This window comes from Brassica oleracea, chromosome C1 (genome assembly GCF_000695525.1).
Source record: "Brassica oleracea var. oleracea cultivar TO1000 chromosome C1, BOL, whole genome shotgun sequence".
In the NCBI taxonomy this organism is placed as follows: domain Eukaryota; kingdom Viridiplantae; phylum Streptophyta; class Magnoliopsida; order Brassicales; family Brassicaceae; genus Brassica; species Brassica oleracea.
In genome coordinates, this window is record NC_027748.1 from 726773 (window position 1) to 744195 (window position 17423).

The 17423-nt window shown below is 32.4% G+C and overlaps 2 protein-coding genes and 1 pseudogene across 2 annotated transcripts; 1 reads left to right on the forward strand and 2 right to left on the reverse strand.

The window, feature by feature from the left end:
* Positions 1 to 280: 280 nt before the first annotated feature.
* On the reverse strand, positions 281 to 4036 carry LOC106328577 (annotated as a pseudogene).
* A 2274-nt stretch (positions 4037 to 6310) lies between these two features.
* On the forward strand, positions 6311 to 7753 carry LOC106298117 (transcription factor RAX3). Its single transcript, XM_013734208.1, has 3 exons — positions 6311 to 6568; positions 6663 to 6792; positions 6929 to 7753. Exons 1-3 carry the CDS (start codon positions 6433 to 6435, stop codon positions 7578 to 7580), a joined length of 918 nt encoding a protein of 305 aa, XP_013589662.1. The 5' UTR covers positions 6311 to 6432; the 3' UTR covers positions 7581 to 7753.
* Positions 7754 to 13263: 5510 nt separating this feature from the next.
* LOC106292450 (1-aminocyclopropane-1-carboxylate synthase 8) lies at positions 13264 to 15290 on the reverse strand. Its single transcript, XM_013728040.1, has 4 exons — positions 15015 to 15290; positions 14734 to 14865; positions 14469 to 14629; positions 13264 to 14364 (listed from the first exon to the last, which is right to left on the reverse strand). The coding sequence occupies exons 1-4, from the start codon at positions 15159 to 15161 to the stop codon at positions 13395 to 13397; spliced, it is 1410 nt and encodes a 469-aa protein (XP_013583494.1). The 5' UTR covers positions 15162 to 15290; the 3' UTR covers positions 13264 to 13394.
* Between the last annotated feature and the right edge of the window lie 2133 nt (positions 15291 to 17423).

The window sequence follows — 17423 nt, forward strand, 5'->3', positions numbered from 1 at the left end:
AGAGTAATTAAAAATGTGAATAAATGTTATGATATGTTTAATTTAGTTTCGCTTCCAATTTATATTTATTTGACTAAAAAAAATTTTACTGCGTCAATGTTCATTTTAATGTTGTCCAAAAATAATTTTCATTTTAATAATGCTCTCTATTTTTCCAATCGTATTTTTGGTTAATGCTCACAGTTGTTACAACATTTCTATTCATTAAAATAACAATCTCATGTTGTTACGAAGATAGTGATGAAATGCAGATAAGATAAAATGATGTTATCACTTTGTTTTAGTGGGGGAAAGAAGCCATCTTATTGATTCCACAGAGAGCCTCTAGTTTATAAGTGTTCCTCTTCGTCCTGATGCAACATTTCTCTCCCTATTTTGGTCCAAAAAATTTCACAATGATCTGAACCCTTGCTTGATCCATACACAACTGCAGCAATACCAAGGTCCAAATTGACACCGCATGGCCCATCAAAGACACCCTTCATATACCAAAACACAATATTTCAAACATCTTTCACCGCTATGAACTGGAACTCTATACCAAAAGAATCAATAGCGACACTGAGAGGTGATGAGCACACGCCTTCAAGAGATTTTTCTCATCATTTTTCGGTACATCTTGGTGCCCATGGTGCCCATTGATAGTCACCATTTCAGATTCATCCTGTTTTAAAACAAAGAGAATTAGTATATACCAATTTAATCCATTTTTCGCTGTAACATAATTTTTTTTTTTGCGTCTAATAGGTTCCTTCTTCCATAGAGTAAGGATAATCTTCTTCCTTGCGAACACCTCCGTTCTTGAAAATGTACTCAAAAGTGTAATCCATGAGACAACATCTCTTGTTGTTGGAATCGCCGTTTTCGTTTCTGGTGCAGCCATTGTTGTAAGTTGTGTCACAGACTCACAGTCTATGAGTTTTTGTTCAGACAATATTGTCAAGTTTCCTGTCACAATTTTGTTTATACCTTCCACTGCAGCAATTATCAAAAACGCCCAATAACTTCCTGCATAACAATTCAAAAAAGAAATCTAGAAAAAAAATTAAAACAATAACACATCAGAGTTGAAGATTTTAGCTTACCGCAAGAGCCTTGGTTCTTTTCTTTCTTCAGTCAACAGATTTAGGCAAAGCTTCGACGTCAACGTCCTTATAAGCAAACTCTTGGTAGGATCTTTCATCATCGCCTCTTTCTATATCAGTCTTGAGCCCGAAATACTCGTTCTTGAATTCTTCGTGGCTCAAATCTGCAAACTCGTTGAGACCAAGCCAGTAGCTTTTCACTTTCTTGTTAGTCTCAATGCAACCAAGTCTGTTACTGACGCTTTCATATCTCTAAAATCTCGAATTCGCTTTTCCAAAAGTCCCGATTCTCTCAAACATAGCTAATATGTAGACTTTATAACCGACATGAAATCCTAGGCAAATTACTTTATGACACTTGAATATTTTGTTCAGGAATCTTTAAGCTTTAAACTTAATATTGATTTGGAACAAACCATGTTCATAATACTGTTCATTCAAATATATTGCTGAAACAGACTAAAACGGGTTGAGAAAACTTACATGGAATAATTATTAAGATAGCTATTGCTTCCCAAACCATCATCGTAAATCAGTTGCAGTATTCTCATCTCCAAGGAGTTCCACCACTTGTGCCACTGTGTTCTCATAGTTAAGAATTTGCCCACTAAAGGTTATCCTTTGTCCCTTCATTCTCAAAAGCAAAAGACAGAAAGTTATATCGAAGATTGTCGAATCTAGACATTCTTTACAACATCGAACCAGAATCTACACCCAATATATGAGGAGCACAGAGGAGCTTGCCATCTTAATCTGCAGAAGTTTCAGTATTAATATGATTGTGAAAAATAGAATGATAAATTCTACAGATGCAAATACATCTATTTATAGCTACAGATTCAGAGAATTGACGAAAGCAAAGAATCTATTAAATGAGAACTGAATTAAAACTGAGAACCTATTTACTGAGGGAAGATGAAGTGAATCACAGAAACCAACAACAAGAGGAAGAAGAAACGAATGCAAGATGGGACAATAATTATTGGGCTCAAATTTGTATCAAAACGGTAATCGAAACACGCAGCCCAGTACTTTAACAAAATTATTAAATGAAACGCAGCGCAACACCGGTCGGGACACGTGTCACAACACCATGAGATGGTTTTTCTATGTGGCATCCTACGTATCTCTCTAGTGAGAGAGCAAACCTTCTTTTATATAATTAGATTTGGATATAAATTTTTTTAAAGATTACATAGCAAAGTTGTGTATATCAAAAGCTTCATGCCATTCTTTGTGTCTCTAATCGAGACAACCAAGAAACAAACCAACTGTAACATCACCACCTGCCACCTATCCTCATTATCATTGCCACTAAAATCACCTACCACCTATCATCATCATCACCTGAGGTCAAAATGTCTTACAGACCTGTTGTTTTCATGCGAGATACATTTGAACTTTGAAGCACTTCTGCTGATGCACATGCATTACAACTTTTGAGCTTAATTCTAATTTTCTTTGGGGAAAGAACTCTTTCCATTTTGTTACATACACTGCAGCAAAAAAAGAAACACCTACGAAAAATCTTGCTCCATTTAAAAAAAAATGAAGAGATTAAAAACCACGTCAATTATAGAAACGAAAGCTACAAATTGTTTTGCAAAAATTTTCTAGAACGGAAAATTTAAGACTGTGTTATGTTCGTTAACTATAAATATTTCAGCAAGAGAACAGGTCCACTCATCTGAACCAAGGAAACAAATCAGATTTTCGAAATTGTTCAACTGTTATACAATAGCATAGTGTTCTTCACATGGCAAGTTGAAATAGATAGTTCTACTGTGAAAAACTGAAAAATAAGGTTATGCACATTGGACCACTAATAAAAGGTATTATTGTAGATTTTTAGCCAAAAGAACTTGTCCAACTGGCATAAAACCCTCCAACTCAGAAAGCTTCAAAAGTCTAAGAAAATTGGGTGTGGACTTATCAGATTTCCGTAGATTAGCAGAAGCAGTCTCTAAGTTGTATACAAATAACATGTCAAGCTTAGTGATAACATATACCAAGTGAAATTGTGAGAGACCTGTGGGGAAAAAATGTGCTATGATTTTTCACCAGAAACTACAAAAGTTAAATTAACTTGTAATGCAACTACAAACATGCATTTGGGAAAAAGGGATCTGCCTGCCTCTTTGAAACTGATGGTATTCCTGCAAAAAAAAAACTATTTCCTACAAATGTAGCGAAAGATGCAAAATAACCATGAAAATATCAAGCAGTGGAGAAACCTAACCTGTTTGTGCACCAAGCTAAATGACTCTGCTGTTATCTGTCCAGCATTGAAGCTCTTGATTTCAAAGAAAATAAGAATAGAAGGATTCACATTCCTATGTACATATCATTAATATTGTTTTTTTTTCATACTACATTTAAATATTAGACTTGAAATGAATTCACAAAAGAACAACATACTTTACCTTAGACTGAGAAAATGAAGCAGGATGTGCTTCAATAGTCTGGCTACGCTTTAAGTTGCTTCTGGTTTCAGAGACTGCAAAAAATAAAGAGGGTGCATGACAATTAATAAACAGTACATTCTTCAGTCTTAACTTTCTTCCAGTTCTGTTCAAGTACAGCTTTTTTGGTTAATACGTACACCCTTCACCACCGATTGAATTAACTGTACACATGAGACTATTAAGTCCAAGGGATGTAAAAGAATATAGTAGACACGCTCTAAAGTTTCAGTGTGCAGGACACAACATTCTGACAACTCTTCTTCTAACAAATAAAACAATGCTTACCTCAGAGACTTATTTGAGTAGCTGCTTTTAAGACATTATTTGACTGAAGATGCATCGTATGTATGTAATATTCCTGCACAAACCTGAAAAAGTTAGATATTGTATCAGAGACAATATTTGAGCAAGAACCCTCACGATCTAAGTGTCCTTTGAAACAATGGCCGCTTTACCGTCTACTTCCTTTTCGTCATCCTCAGACATGTCATCAGTTTTTTCAGACTCTAAATCGCCATCGAAATGATCGCCGTCGCTACAGTAGAAGCGACCGAGACATCGACTCGCTCAAGATGACAGAAGAAGAGCCAACTCCAGCTTGAGACACTGACGCCGTAGACGCATGCATATTTCTGATTCTACTCACTCCGATCCGATCTGATCCCTCTAGTCTGTGGATTAAACATGATATCAACTATCTCATACCAGAAAATATCTTTGAAGAGAAAGTAAAGAAGAAGATGAAGAGATTAGCTGCTTTGATAGCCAGCGCCGGATGCTTTTATGGGTTTATGTGATTTTGCGTTGAGCAGAGAATATGAGTAGGAGTTTATATAGGGTGAAAAACTGAGGGAGTCGGAGCCGCTTCCATGTCTTACGATCGATACATCATTCTTGGAAAGCGATGGCCTTTTGGTAGAGTGGAGGATTAGGATTACGGGAAGGAGGTAGTAGGAATGGGGCCGGAATGGGGTAAGGTTGGGCCGGAACTTCAAATTGGTTTGAGATCCAGCCCGTACTGACAAGGCAAAATGATTGGTGGGGAATATTTATGCCCATGTAACACCCTTTAGAAGCTCTTAAAATTGTCTCATTTATATAGAAGTGATAGTTAAATTAGAGTAATCACATAAATCATAATAATCACTCTTGTTTATTTACAATAATTTTTATTGGTAAATAAGTAAAAACAACCATTTTATTTATTTTATATTATTAAATTTAAATGATATTGACATAATTATATAGTATATTTAATATGGATATTTATTAATTAATTTTATGCACATATAATTTTATTAACATCTGTATATATAGTTTATAAAAAGATGTTAACAGATGAGATGAGGAGAAACGAAGTCTACAAAACAACACCACTCACACCAATACAAACTTATAATAATAAAACAATTCCTAGGTCATTAATCTTTTGAAATCTCACTTGTTTGTTCTAAAGTTTAGCAGAATAATTTCCTATTTAAGAAAGAAGTTCAGATGCTTACAGATTTTCTCTAACTAATGACTTTTGTTTAACGCTAGGAATATATGCATATCGATTCAATCATTAAGTTTCGATTTACTTTGAAAACCAAAAAGACAAAGATCACGATCAATCTTTACTTCTGTAAATAAAAGTAAATTGTTGGCCCAAAAGACCTAATCCAAGAATTGTCTCGTGGATTAGTAAAAAAAGCTTGAAATACTTAAGTCAATAACTCAAAAGTCGTACCTGCTTAATTTGTCTTACTCATTTAGATGTGTCGGCACTATATCATGATCAACTAGAGGATATTTACGTTTTTTAATCGTGAAATAGAAAGGATCAGTTCAAATTTTCTCTGCAATGAAAATCAGTATTCGTTTACATCTTAATATCATCCATTGAACGAATCTAATTTTAGACGTATCATGTATGAGCTTGCTTACGAGTTTATATTTAACTGATTATATAATTTACACTGACATCACTTGACTCCGTCAAGATATTTGTACTCGTCGAGAAGACTGATTCTTCAATAGCGTGTTGAAAACGGTCTTTTAGTTAAATTTTGTTTGTGGTTTTCTCTCACTTTTTCTTGCAACCACTTGTTTTTTTTTTGTAAACTGGAATATACAAAGAATGAAACGTTCTTTGAATTTTTATTGTCATTACTCTTTGCGTCTCAGGTCAAGTCAGCCATTTGCTTTTTCATCTAGAAGATTATGATGGTTCAAACATAATTCATAATTACATAGTGAAACAGTTTTGACTTAAAAACACAATCCAAAATATCGATAAGCAGCTAAGAAAGAAATAAGCAAATTCATTCACCTAGTTCTCTGGAAGGTGAATTCCTATATGGATTATGTATGCTTTTTGGTCAACGAATTTTGTTTATTGAATCAAACCAAATAGATTAGCGGAGGATATATATGATGGACTATAACATAACCATTATTAAAAAGTACCTGCTACCACACATTGATGCTGAAATAACATACATGCGGGAATAACAATGCCATTTGTTGTCTCTTTTCTTTTCTTCATTATATCTTTCTTTATGTAATATATTTTCTTCACTTTCTTCCTAAAAATACTTATAACATATTAGTATACCATTACTTTGATAAAGTTTTCCTTGTTTGAAATAATCTTAAAGTACCCATAAAACCCTATTCATTTTTACATTTATTTGAGTTTTAGGAGACCGATTCTTCTGATACCTTTTTCCTCATCTGCACACTATAAGTATACGTACAAACAGAAATCCACTTGTCATCATTCTTTGTTAAGTTTCCTGATATATATATACATATTGATAGCACTACGAAAGATAGGTGGTACCTTGACAACAACAAACCCCATTGAGTAAGAACAGAAAATATATTTATTTTTTTAAAAGATGGGAAGAGCACCGTGCTGTGATAAGACGGTGGTGAAGAAAGGGCCATGGTCACCGGAGGAAGACGCCATGCTTAAATCCTACATTGAAAAACATGGCACCGGCAACAATTGGATTGCCCTCCCTCACAAAATCGGTATTTGTATAAAACCACTTTAAGTTGTATTACGTTTCATATACAATATAGTTTGTCACAGTATAGTGTTAACAATTTTACATTTTCATAAAAGGGATCAAGAGATGTGGGAAGAGTTGTCGTTTGAGATGGCTTAATTACTTGAGGCCTAACATAAAGCATGGAAGCTTCACTGATGAAGAAGATTACATCATTTGCAGCCTATACATTACAATTGGAAGCAGGTTTATTATTTATATTTCTTATTCTTATAATATATACATCTTTCTTTATAATATATATATATCCATGATTCGTGAAATTTCATATACAACGCGGCATTTAAAACTGGTGTATATTAATTAGATTTTGTTGATGAAGGTGGTCTATCATTGCTTCACAATTACCAGGAAGAACAGACAATGATATCAAAAACTATTGGAACACAAGGCTTAAAAAGAAGCTATTAAGCAAGCAAGGGAAGGCAATTCATCAACAACTTAGTCTCAGACTCGAGCCGGAAACAACATCGAAAAGATCATCATTTAGTCAAAACCAGATCCTAATGTTTCATGATGAGAACGCGAAACCGCCGTTGCACCAAACCTTACACAACCAAATGGTGGATCCATCAATAACATCCTTCGCCATGGAAGAAAAAAGAATGGTTCCGGTATTGGAATCATTTTCTTGGGAACAAAACAAGGTTTGGCTTGATATTGATCATGATGCAGCTTCGTCTTCTTATCATCATCACGCATCCCCACACTTGAACTCCATGACCACTAGTAGTAGTAGCATTTGTACTAATTCACCTCTACAAATGTCCCACTACACAATAAATGACAATGATCATGGTGATCAAGAGATGTTCTTCATGGCCGGGTTGGAGAATCTTCAAGACGAGCTATTCGATGAGATAATCAATAACAACACGACAGAATTCGAGTTTCGTGGAACGGAGACGCTAAACAATAACTGCTTGGGTCATGAAATCAACTCCTTCATTGATTGTCCTCTAAAAGATAATTAGTAGATGATCGATTAATCATTAATTAGATACTGAATATTATATATCTTATTTGTTTTTTTTGTTTTTTTTTTTTTGAAAAAAATATCTTATTTGTTTACGTGTTATCTTTTAAGATGTTGAAGGTATGGAACAATAAAACCCTAGTGTGTGTAACACATTTTTTGTTTGCCTTTTTGCAGTTTGAATAAATGAAATGGTTTTATTCTATTGTTGTCATTGTTTATTTATTAATGCGAAAAGCTACTTTTGTGCTCTCGTGAGTCGTGAATAAAAAATTCAGGTAGATGCTGAAATAATGGGAATCCTAGAACTTGATATTTCTACAGTTCACACAAATGATATGTTTGTATGCTTCTTTTATTTTGGGCTTTCTCTGATTTATGCCGGTTTTGTATCCGTCAGTATATCTTTTAGTGTTACTTAATAAAATCTGGCGTATGTAGTAGTGGTGAGCAGGTAGGAGGGAACCATTCATCAACACCATAAAGATCAAAAAGCTGTGACCATAAAATAAACTAGGGAGACTTTGATAAATCTGTTTCTGACTCAGTAGTGAGTATCCCCAAAATTCAAGACATTGTTATCAACTTTATTTGGATTTCGTTGGATACTTCTAAAGATAAATCTATAAATTTTAACCATTTCATACGAACGCTAACATAGATCGTCATATTGTAATTAAAGTCAAAATCATTATCATTTTGAATTATTTGTTAAATGTTTCTTTTGTAAGTCATTATCACTTTACATTATTTGTTAAATTTTGGATTAAGGAAAAAAGAGATAATATTTTGGTACAAAAGTACAAATAAATTCCCACGAAGTATACATGTAATATAGGTGCATGATGAGTGATTGTGTGAACAGCGGTGATGCAATGTTTGAAATGGACATATACCAAACAAATCAACTAGTACAATTTTGCCACCAATTTTCTTGTCACATTAAAAGACAAAAATATCACATGTTCCTGGTTTAAGGTTCATCTTGCGGATCGACTCGGTACAGGGTAAAGGAAATTATGCATCCCATAATTTTTAATCGGTAGGGTTTGATTAGATGAGGTTGTAGCTTTAGGTTTTTATTTTAGAATTTAGGTTGTAAGTTTGACTTAAAAGAAAAAAAAAGTTTGACTTAAAGCTAATATTTTGTTATTATCTTTTTTAAAAGAAATTGGTTGTAATCTTTTTTTTTATAATGTTAAAAAGGTAATGATTGGTTCATAATAAAAACTAGAACTTGACCCGCACCCCCGCGCGGGTGGTTGATTTAACTTATGTTCAACGTAAATTCATAAACCGCTGGTTTTATAAAAATATCTCATGTATGTTTTTTATGTTTTGTAATTCACATATAGGGTAAAATATATTATTTTATGATATAGATGTTTGATAATAATTCTTATTATTTGTGCATAATATTATATTAAAAAAATTATAATTTGATACAATTTGATGTAATTGTACTATTCATATATTAATCTGTTGTTTATTTGTTAATTTATTTTAAAATGAAACTACATACTAAAATTTTAAATTTTTGCATTAGTTTTCTAAGAATTATTATTAATTTTATGATATATTTTTTTTCTTGAAAATTGAACTCTCGAAATTTTTATATTGACTAAATTAAATAGGGTTTAAAAAGTATTTGATATAATATATAGTTATATACTATATATTTCAGTTTGTGTTTTTATTTTCACCATAAAGAAACAACAACTATTATAATTAATCAATTATAAATTGATTTTAAATACAGTGGCAGAATCTGTAAATAAAAAAAATACAAAAAGGAAGTATTTAATTATTGTAAATATAATGGCTAAATATGTAAATTAAAAAAAGTAGTTAATCTGCTATTCATGTTTCCAAACAGTTCTTGTTTTAATTTTTATTCATGTTTCCAAACAATACCAAAGGTACTTCAGTTTTAATAATATAGATGTAATAAGAAAAAAATGGTGGTTGCCCACAGTTTCTATAACTCTTATCAATACAAGCTTATAATGGGTCAAGCCCAAAACCAAAAGTATATCAGTTTAGTTTCCCGTTTTTTTTGTGTTTCTATGTTCTGGACCAGACTTCTAATGCATGGGCTTCTAGGCCGTAATTTTCATTTTACGTTTATGAATATGATATTACGAAACCCTGCTTCAATCCAAAGAAAATATTTGATTCTAAGTAACACCCCAAAAAGTATAAAATTTATTCTAAACAAGTAAGAAAAGTCGACCCAAAACACAAAAAACAAACCTAATCCAACCCAAACCCACAAGAAATCTCGACCCAACTGACTAATCATATTATGTATTTGGGTTTGCATTTTTGATTTGCGTATTTGTTGGGTGTGTTCTTTAGGGAGTGAAGTCAACTTTAATTATTTCTCACTATCTTTAGGTTATAGTCAATTTTTATTATTTCTAGTTACTTGTTTTTTTAATTTTTACTAACTGATTTCTTCGCATGGAAACTACATTAATTAATTTAATAAAAATGTAGTTTGCAACATATTTTTTTATTTAAATGTAACCATAGTGCTATTACATACATAATTTTTATTATTTTTGATAAAAGACCTTTTTGTCACAAATGGCACTATATCAAAGGTTTTATAAGTGAAATTGAAAAAAGGAAAATACGTGAAGTTTCTATATAATTATTCATGACTAACAAGAAGAAAGAAATAATTTCTTTACTTCTTCTTTTATTTTTTTGAACATTAGAAACTCTTTACTTGATAAAACGAATATAAAGGTAAACTTTTGTGTTGGAGAAAGCTTCTACAGAGACAAGAATAGCTTTCGGCCTTTTGTCTTTGAATTATATACAACTTTGAAAGTTGAAAAATTCCAACTTCGACTCCTCATTCCATGGCGACATTTTGTGGATGGTATACAAGAGAGGCAGAGCGAGACCTTTTCTTATTGAATGATTTCGAGTTGAATTTTGAATAATAGATGCAAGATTAATTGATTTGGCACATACAACGTAGTGAAAAAAAACTTAGATACATATCAAGGTGTTACTTACATAAATCGAACTTCAAACTTAACTTTGTTATTCATCGAATACAAAATTACTTATAATACTGAAATAATAGAGAAGAGCTTAAAGCTCTTTGAAAAACGTAACGTCATGTCCTCAAAGTTTCAAACATCAAGACATATACTATTCCACGAAGAAAATAATGCCATTGGTCTCCAACACAAAAATGTGACTATGGGATCTTTGTCTGCCTAGTGTTCTTTACTACAAAGAGGTGTTTAGCTTTCGGTTGTAGTTGTAGGCATAAGATTCAACCTAAAAAAACTTAGTAAGAATACGAGTGAACGAAAAACAGATAGGTGCGACTGGTAACCATCAAACAAACAATAGGAACGGATAAGAAAAAAATGAGTAGAAATAAATTTTGAGGAATGATGGTTTCTTATCAAAATTAATAAAAAATATATTTGTTCTATAATTCTCTACAAATAAAAAACGAAGAGGAATAAAAAAGAAAACTTATTCCTGGTGAATATTAAAAAATTTAAGGAATGCTAAGGAACATAGTGTTCCTCTTCGTTCTCTAGGTTACCAGAGAGATGTCTTCATTTATATCTACTTTTTGAATGTGAAAGTTACTGATATAATTTTACTATTATTACTTTCCACCAATACTCAACCAACCAAATGTACAGTCGTATATCTATGATGATTGTATTTTATAATACTAACATGGTAAAAGAGCTGTAGCAAATATATGCTGGAATGAATGACATGTATAACAACTAATCATATTATAAAAATTCAATTGCAACCATTACGTATAAAAAAAACCATGGTCATACTGCAAAAAAACCATTACGAATAAATATTAATATTTAACCCAAACAAAAAATATTAATAGTTGAGACGTGGAAGCAACGGAGGCCCGTGCACCATGGTCATGTGGCCCAGGATGCGTCGGTCTACGCAAACATAACATATCGACCAAAGACAAATATACAAATACAAGGTTGGTCGAAAATGGTACTAGAATATATTTTGCGAAGTAACCAATCAGAAAACGTTAGCAGATGTTCTCTGTTTTCTTTTGCCATGTGAATCCCACATGACACATTGACATTTGACAACTACCCAAAGACATCCATTTCGCATCTGTGCATTTATTTACCGGTTACTCCATCACGATTATATAAATTTATTAAAGTAATTAATATTTAGTATAAATTATTTTTACATACAATGTATAAATGTGTGTTTAGAGATTCGAGATTAAGAAACTGTGATAACAGTGTTTTTAGGTTTTTCATATACGCTCATATTTAATGAATATAAATTTTGGAGTGTTACTGTTCTTGAAAAGAGTTTGTGGTCGTTATTCTGATAGAATAATCTCGAAGGAGTACAATATTCTTTTAGTAATTTTAAAATACCGGATGATATACAAATGTTTAACCAATATTTGGGTTTCCACGTTTCAGAACAATCACGTGAACTGTAACAAGATCAATATATCTTTTAACTTCCCATGTTGATTACATATTATAATCCATGAATCCTTTTAGTTTTTTTACTCCTCAGTACATATCAATACTCCCTCCGTTTTTTTATATAAGTCGTTTTAGAGAAATTTTTATGTTCTAAATTAAATGATGTTTTCGGTTTTCTATGTAAAATTTATTAACATTTAATGTTATATGACCAATGATAATATACCTTATATTTTATTATTGGTTGATTTGTGGTTAGGTAAATAATTAATGAAGTTTTTGTTTAGAAAATATAAAAAATTAACGATTTCTTAATTTATGTGCACAATTCTAAAACGACTTATATTAAAAAACGGAGGGAGTATATTTTTTTCCACTTTAGTTTATGAATAGAGGATGTAGTAGTTGTTTGCTCAAAAAAAAGGATGTAGTAGTTGAGATTGGTCTTATTCTGCTACCAAACATTTAATGTACTCGCGCCATTTACTCACTTATAAATTAATCGGCTAATGAAGTAATAATTAATTTTAATTATATAGTATTATCTTTTTTTCGAAGGTAAGATTTTTTAGAGATTTCAAACTTATTAAGAATATAATATATGCTTATAGTTTAATTTATTATTTATTTTTTTATATATTTTTTAAATTATTTTCTACCAATTAAATCTAATCAATTCAAATATTTATAATTAATGTCTCTAAACGAAGAGCGGAGAAAGTAGCAAATTGTATAGATCGTCACGTCTGTGAATGCACACGTGGCTGTGAGTATATAAAATGGGTATATCTTTTGACTTTCAATGGTATTTTTCGTTGACTGACAAGTCATTTAAGCGAAATCGATCACTTCAAAACCAGTTAAAGCGATTAGAGAATTTAATATTGAATGCACCAACTTATGTCTATGGTCAACTAGAGTAATAAAGGAATTCTCCTTGTTATTCAGAAAATTAACAAATGTGAACATTATAGGACTAAGAAGTAAGTTTTAGTTAATTACAAAATAATTAATGAACGGATTTATTGCCTGGACTCAAATTACGGCTTCTCAACCAGAAATTTCGCCGGCAAATGTTTAATACGTGGCACGTTTTAACGTAAAATTGAAGCAATTTTTGACAATTTTTTTTTCAAATATTATCATTAAGATATGAAAAATATTATACAAAAAGCCACACTGCAATATCCGGTTTCACGTTCGGACAGAGTGAACTTTCTCTCTAAAACTATACCAAAATATAAAATTATGATAAAAATACATATGACGGACAATCACACATAAATAGTGACCTAAATATCATATTTATTACACCATGATTAAATGAAAAAAACAGACTACCGTTCCTCGGGCTCTCGATCCTGAAACGATAGCCGGAAAACCCAGTTAGAGACTTTCATCTTCCTTAACCTCTTCAGTCTTTGATGTTCACTTTGACTTCTTGTACTAGATGACGGTCCATCAACGAACATCTTCAATCTATTCATCGCAACCTTTAGTGTTTCCTCGCTCATATTCGCGAAACAAACCCTAAACCAACCCGGTTCGTTGCAATGGCATGAAGAACCGGGAGAGATGTTAAGCTTAACCTCGTAAACGATCTTTTTCCATAGCTCAATCTCGGCCTCAAACGTGTTAGAACTCAGCAGGTGTCTCATGTCGACCCAACAAAAGAGTCCGGCGTTGCTCTTGAGACACTCGATGCCCGCAGCCTCTAGACCCGACACGAGCTTCATGTGCCGCTTTTTGAGTCGAATTTGGTTCTCTCTGAGGTAGTTCTTGGTGAAGTTTTTGTCGGATAACAATGCTGATAAGAGGTATTGCGTTTGAGAAGAGATTAGACCGAAACTGGACATTTTTGTCGCTGCATCGACAACAATATCATCGTTAGAGTAAATAACTCCAACGCGAAAACCAGGCAGGCCTAGATCTTTAGACAAACTGTAAACGATGTGGACACGTTTAGAAACATCGGTGTTTTCGAGCTTTTTCTCTTTGAGGACTTCCATGACGCTGATGAATCCAGGAGAAGTGAAAACGGTACCCGAGTAGATCTCGTCGCTTATCAAATGTATATTCTTACGTGACACGAAGTCTAAGAGATGGTTTAGTTCGGTTCGTGTTGTCGTAGTACCCAACGGGTTAGATGGGTTGGTTATAAGGACTCCTTTAACTTTTAGGTTAAGCTTTTGAGCTTGCTCGTAGGCTTCTTCGAGTGCGGATTTAGTGATGCGGAATCCGTTTGCACTCGTGCACTGGATCGGTACGATCTCAGCTCCGGTTCTCCATTTCAAATCCCTATCAAATCTGTAATTTAAAAATGAAAAAGAAAAGTGTTCTAGTAAGCGTAAGTTTCATGTGACTTGTGAATGAAGCAACTGTTTGACAAAAAAAATAAAAGGTTAACTAACCCTGGATAATATGGAGTAGGAAGCAAGAAAGCGTCTCCAGGATCCGCGAGACAGAACATCAGAGTTTCATTAGCCGAAGTAGCACCCGCGGTTTGGACAAGCTTTTTCGGATCAAAAGAAACTCGGTTTCCTCTATTTTCCGACATGAAATCCGCCATGGCCTGAAAAATAGTTATGACAAATAAATAAACATGTTTACTAAACTATAGTAATATTTGTCCGATCATTTTAAAATACTTCGATATATATATATATATAATCTTACCTTCTTGAAGGAAGGCAGGCCATGATAGTCTTGGAAAAGAGCTAGTTCCCGGAAAATAGATTGGCCTTCTCTTTCGAAGTTTGCCGCTTCCGGGTTCTTGGCAAGCCATGCTTCAATAAGATCGAAAGATAACTGCAAGAGGGTAAGCAAGATCATAAGATATACATAAACTTCTTTCTCAAAAACTTTATAGTTTCTGCTATACATTGTTGAGTATATATATTTACGATACGTTGCGATTTTAACTTTTAGTGATTAGTGTACGTGATTAATTAAATTACCTGATTTTCTGCGAGACCCATCTGGATAATGCCGTCTGGGTTCTTGATGTCATCGTAAGGGTTCTTCTCGTATTCCTCCCAACCCAAAAAGTACGAAGAATCTTGGCCATGAGCGTTGCAAGTAACTTTTCTTGACAATAGACCCATTGTTTAGCTCTAGAGAGCGAGAGTGTAAGAGAATAAAATGGAGGGAGAGAGAGAACGTAGATATGGAAACAAGGATTTGAGAGAGAGAACAAAAAGTTGGTGTTTTGATTGGATTGTGAGTGTTGTAGGTAAGCTATGATCGAGAAGTCACTAGGCATGTGTGGATGTTTATATATAGTTTTCAACTTTTCATGCACAGAAATTTTGTGTGTCTAGCATATGAATTAATTACGCATGTCGATTCTTTTGTATTTATTAATTAAGAGAATTAAAAGAATAATAATCCATTCACGCGTTTCCATCCACCGTCCCTGCTCACTCAAACGAGCTCAACTTCAAGAGTTATTATTACGCTTACCACAGCGGTTTACGCCTCTCTTCTAAAGTTGTTTTTGATTGTGTGAGTTTAAAGTTAACTTACTAATATTACCGTCAGATTAAAATTATTTAATTTGGTTAATTAATGAAAATAGTTATGTTTTTTTTTGTCGGATGAAAATAGTTATGTAGATCGAAGGAAAAACAGTAATGTGATGTAACAAGAAATCAACTTGTTGTTTCACCCGATCAGAGATTATCTATGTACCAAAGACGCAAAATTTAAAATCGGATAAACTAGCACGCAGTGTTAGGAAGCAACCGTTTTTTGTCGTTCACATGGATACAGATCACCCGGTTTGGTTTACAGAGTGAGTATGAATCTGTATACGTTGATGAAAAAAAAAAAGAATTCAACTTGTTAAATGAGATATAAGGCGACCTATAGAGAAAGAAAACATATATTGGCTACAGATAAAAATAATAAGAATTGGGAATGTGAGTTGGTCAAAAAGGTTAACATGTGAAATTGTCATTGCTGCATTTAGGAACCCTTTGGACCGTGTTATGTAATGTTGGTCCACGCTGCTCCATGATCCACACATGTTGTGACGTGTGTCGGCTGTATATATATTTCGCGCTCAACTAATCGTCTATTTATATATCTTAAAAGATTAGTTATTTATGTAAAACTAATTTATATATTTCAAATATATCTCTCTATAAAATATGACAATACTACAATTGAAAGCTAAAAAGTATTGGAATGATATATAACGTTACATCGAGGCTAAGGAAATATAGTAATCATGTTCTCTAACCAAATAAAAATACTAGCAATTATGCATGATGACGTGTACAAACGAAATTAAAAGGTTTTAAAAATAATGGGAACAAGAAGAACAAGAAATCTTTGAACGACTGATATAGTTAGTTTTCTCGCCGGAAACGTGTCGGAACATACTAAGCCCAACTTAAGCATATAAATTCTTACTAATAAATGCATAAGTACCTGTTTTTGGCAAAAAAGAGTATATAGTTGGATATCCGACCAGTAACTAATTAACTATTTTAAGGTGTGAAAATTATACTCGTTTTTCTAATTTCATATATATCTCATTGTCATCTTACTATTTCCCGTTATTGGAAAATTGATCCTTCTTGTGATGCCGAATCACATTAACTAGCAACATGTTTTTCAGTTTAAAGTTTAAACACGTGTCGGCTATATTGCGTTTGCTTCTTCTTTTCTTTTTTTTGTTACTTTTGTTTTACTTTATACTAATTCTTTTTATATTGTTTCAGCTGGTAACATGCTAAAAACAATAATGAAAATAAAACTAAAACAATTATTGTTCAACAACTTAGTTACATGTTAAAAAAAAACTTAATTAAATGTTCAGTAAACGCGCGCGCCCTTAGTTTGTAGCTCCCTGATTAATAATCAGTGTCTCATTGTAAGCATATATATTGTGATTACCACACCTTAATTATGAAACCAGTTCAATACATTAGGCACTTTTATTTTTAAGTTTTCAAATGTTTACCTTTCTGTCATTCCATATTTTATAAAGATGATTAAAAACAATTGTATAGAGTCCATAAACTTAAAGAATCTCTCCTACAAAATTTTGGTGTTCTTACAATTTTTAATGTCCATTAAAAGAAAAAGATAATAAATACTTCCTCCGTTTTTTTAATATAAGTCGTTTTAGAATTATGCACATAGATTAAGAAATCATTATTTTTTTATATTTTATAAACAAAAACACATTAATTATTTACCTAACCACAAATAAACCAATAATAAAATATAAGGTATATTATTATTGGTCATATAACATTAGGTGTTAATAAATTTTACATAGAAAACCGAAAACGTCATATAATTTGGAACATAAAAATTTCTCTAAAACGACTTATATTAAAAAACAGAGGGAGTAT

Excerpts from the sequence above, each read along its gene's own strand:
- LOC106298117 (XM_013734208.1), top strand. The coding sequence starts at position 6,433 with ATGGGAAGAGCACCGTGCTGTGATAAGACGGTGGTGAAGAAAGGGCCA. Across the intron at positions 6,569-6,662 it reads TGCCCTCCCTCACAAAATCG|GGATCAAGAGATGTGGGAAG; the intron begins GTATTTGTATAA and ends TTTTCATAAAAG. Across the intron at positions 6,793-6,928 it reads TACATTACAATTGGAAGCAG|GTGGTCTATCATTGCTTCAC; the intron begins GTTTATTATTTA and ends TTGTTGATGAAG.
- LOC106292450 (XM_013728040.1), bottom strand. The coding sequence starts at position 15,161 with ATGGGTCTATTGTCAAGAAAAGTTACTTGCAACGCTCATGGCCAAGAT. Across the intron at positions 14,866-15,014 it reads TGGGTCTCGCAGAAAATCAG|TTATCTTTCGATCTTATTGA; the intron begins GTAATTTAATTA and ends ACCCTCTTGCAG. Across the intron at positions 14,365-14,468 it reads CCTACTCCATATTATCCAGG|ATTTGATAGGGATTTGAAAT; the intron begins GTTAGTTAACCT and ends TTTAAATTACAG.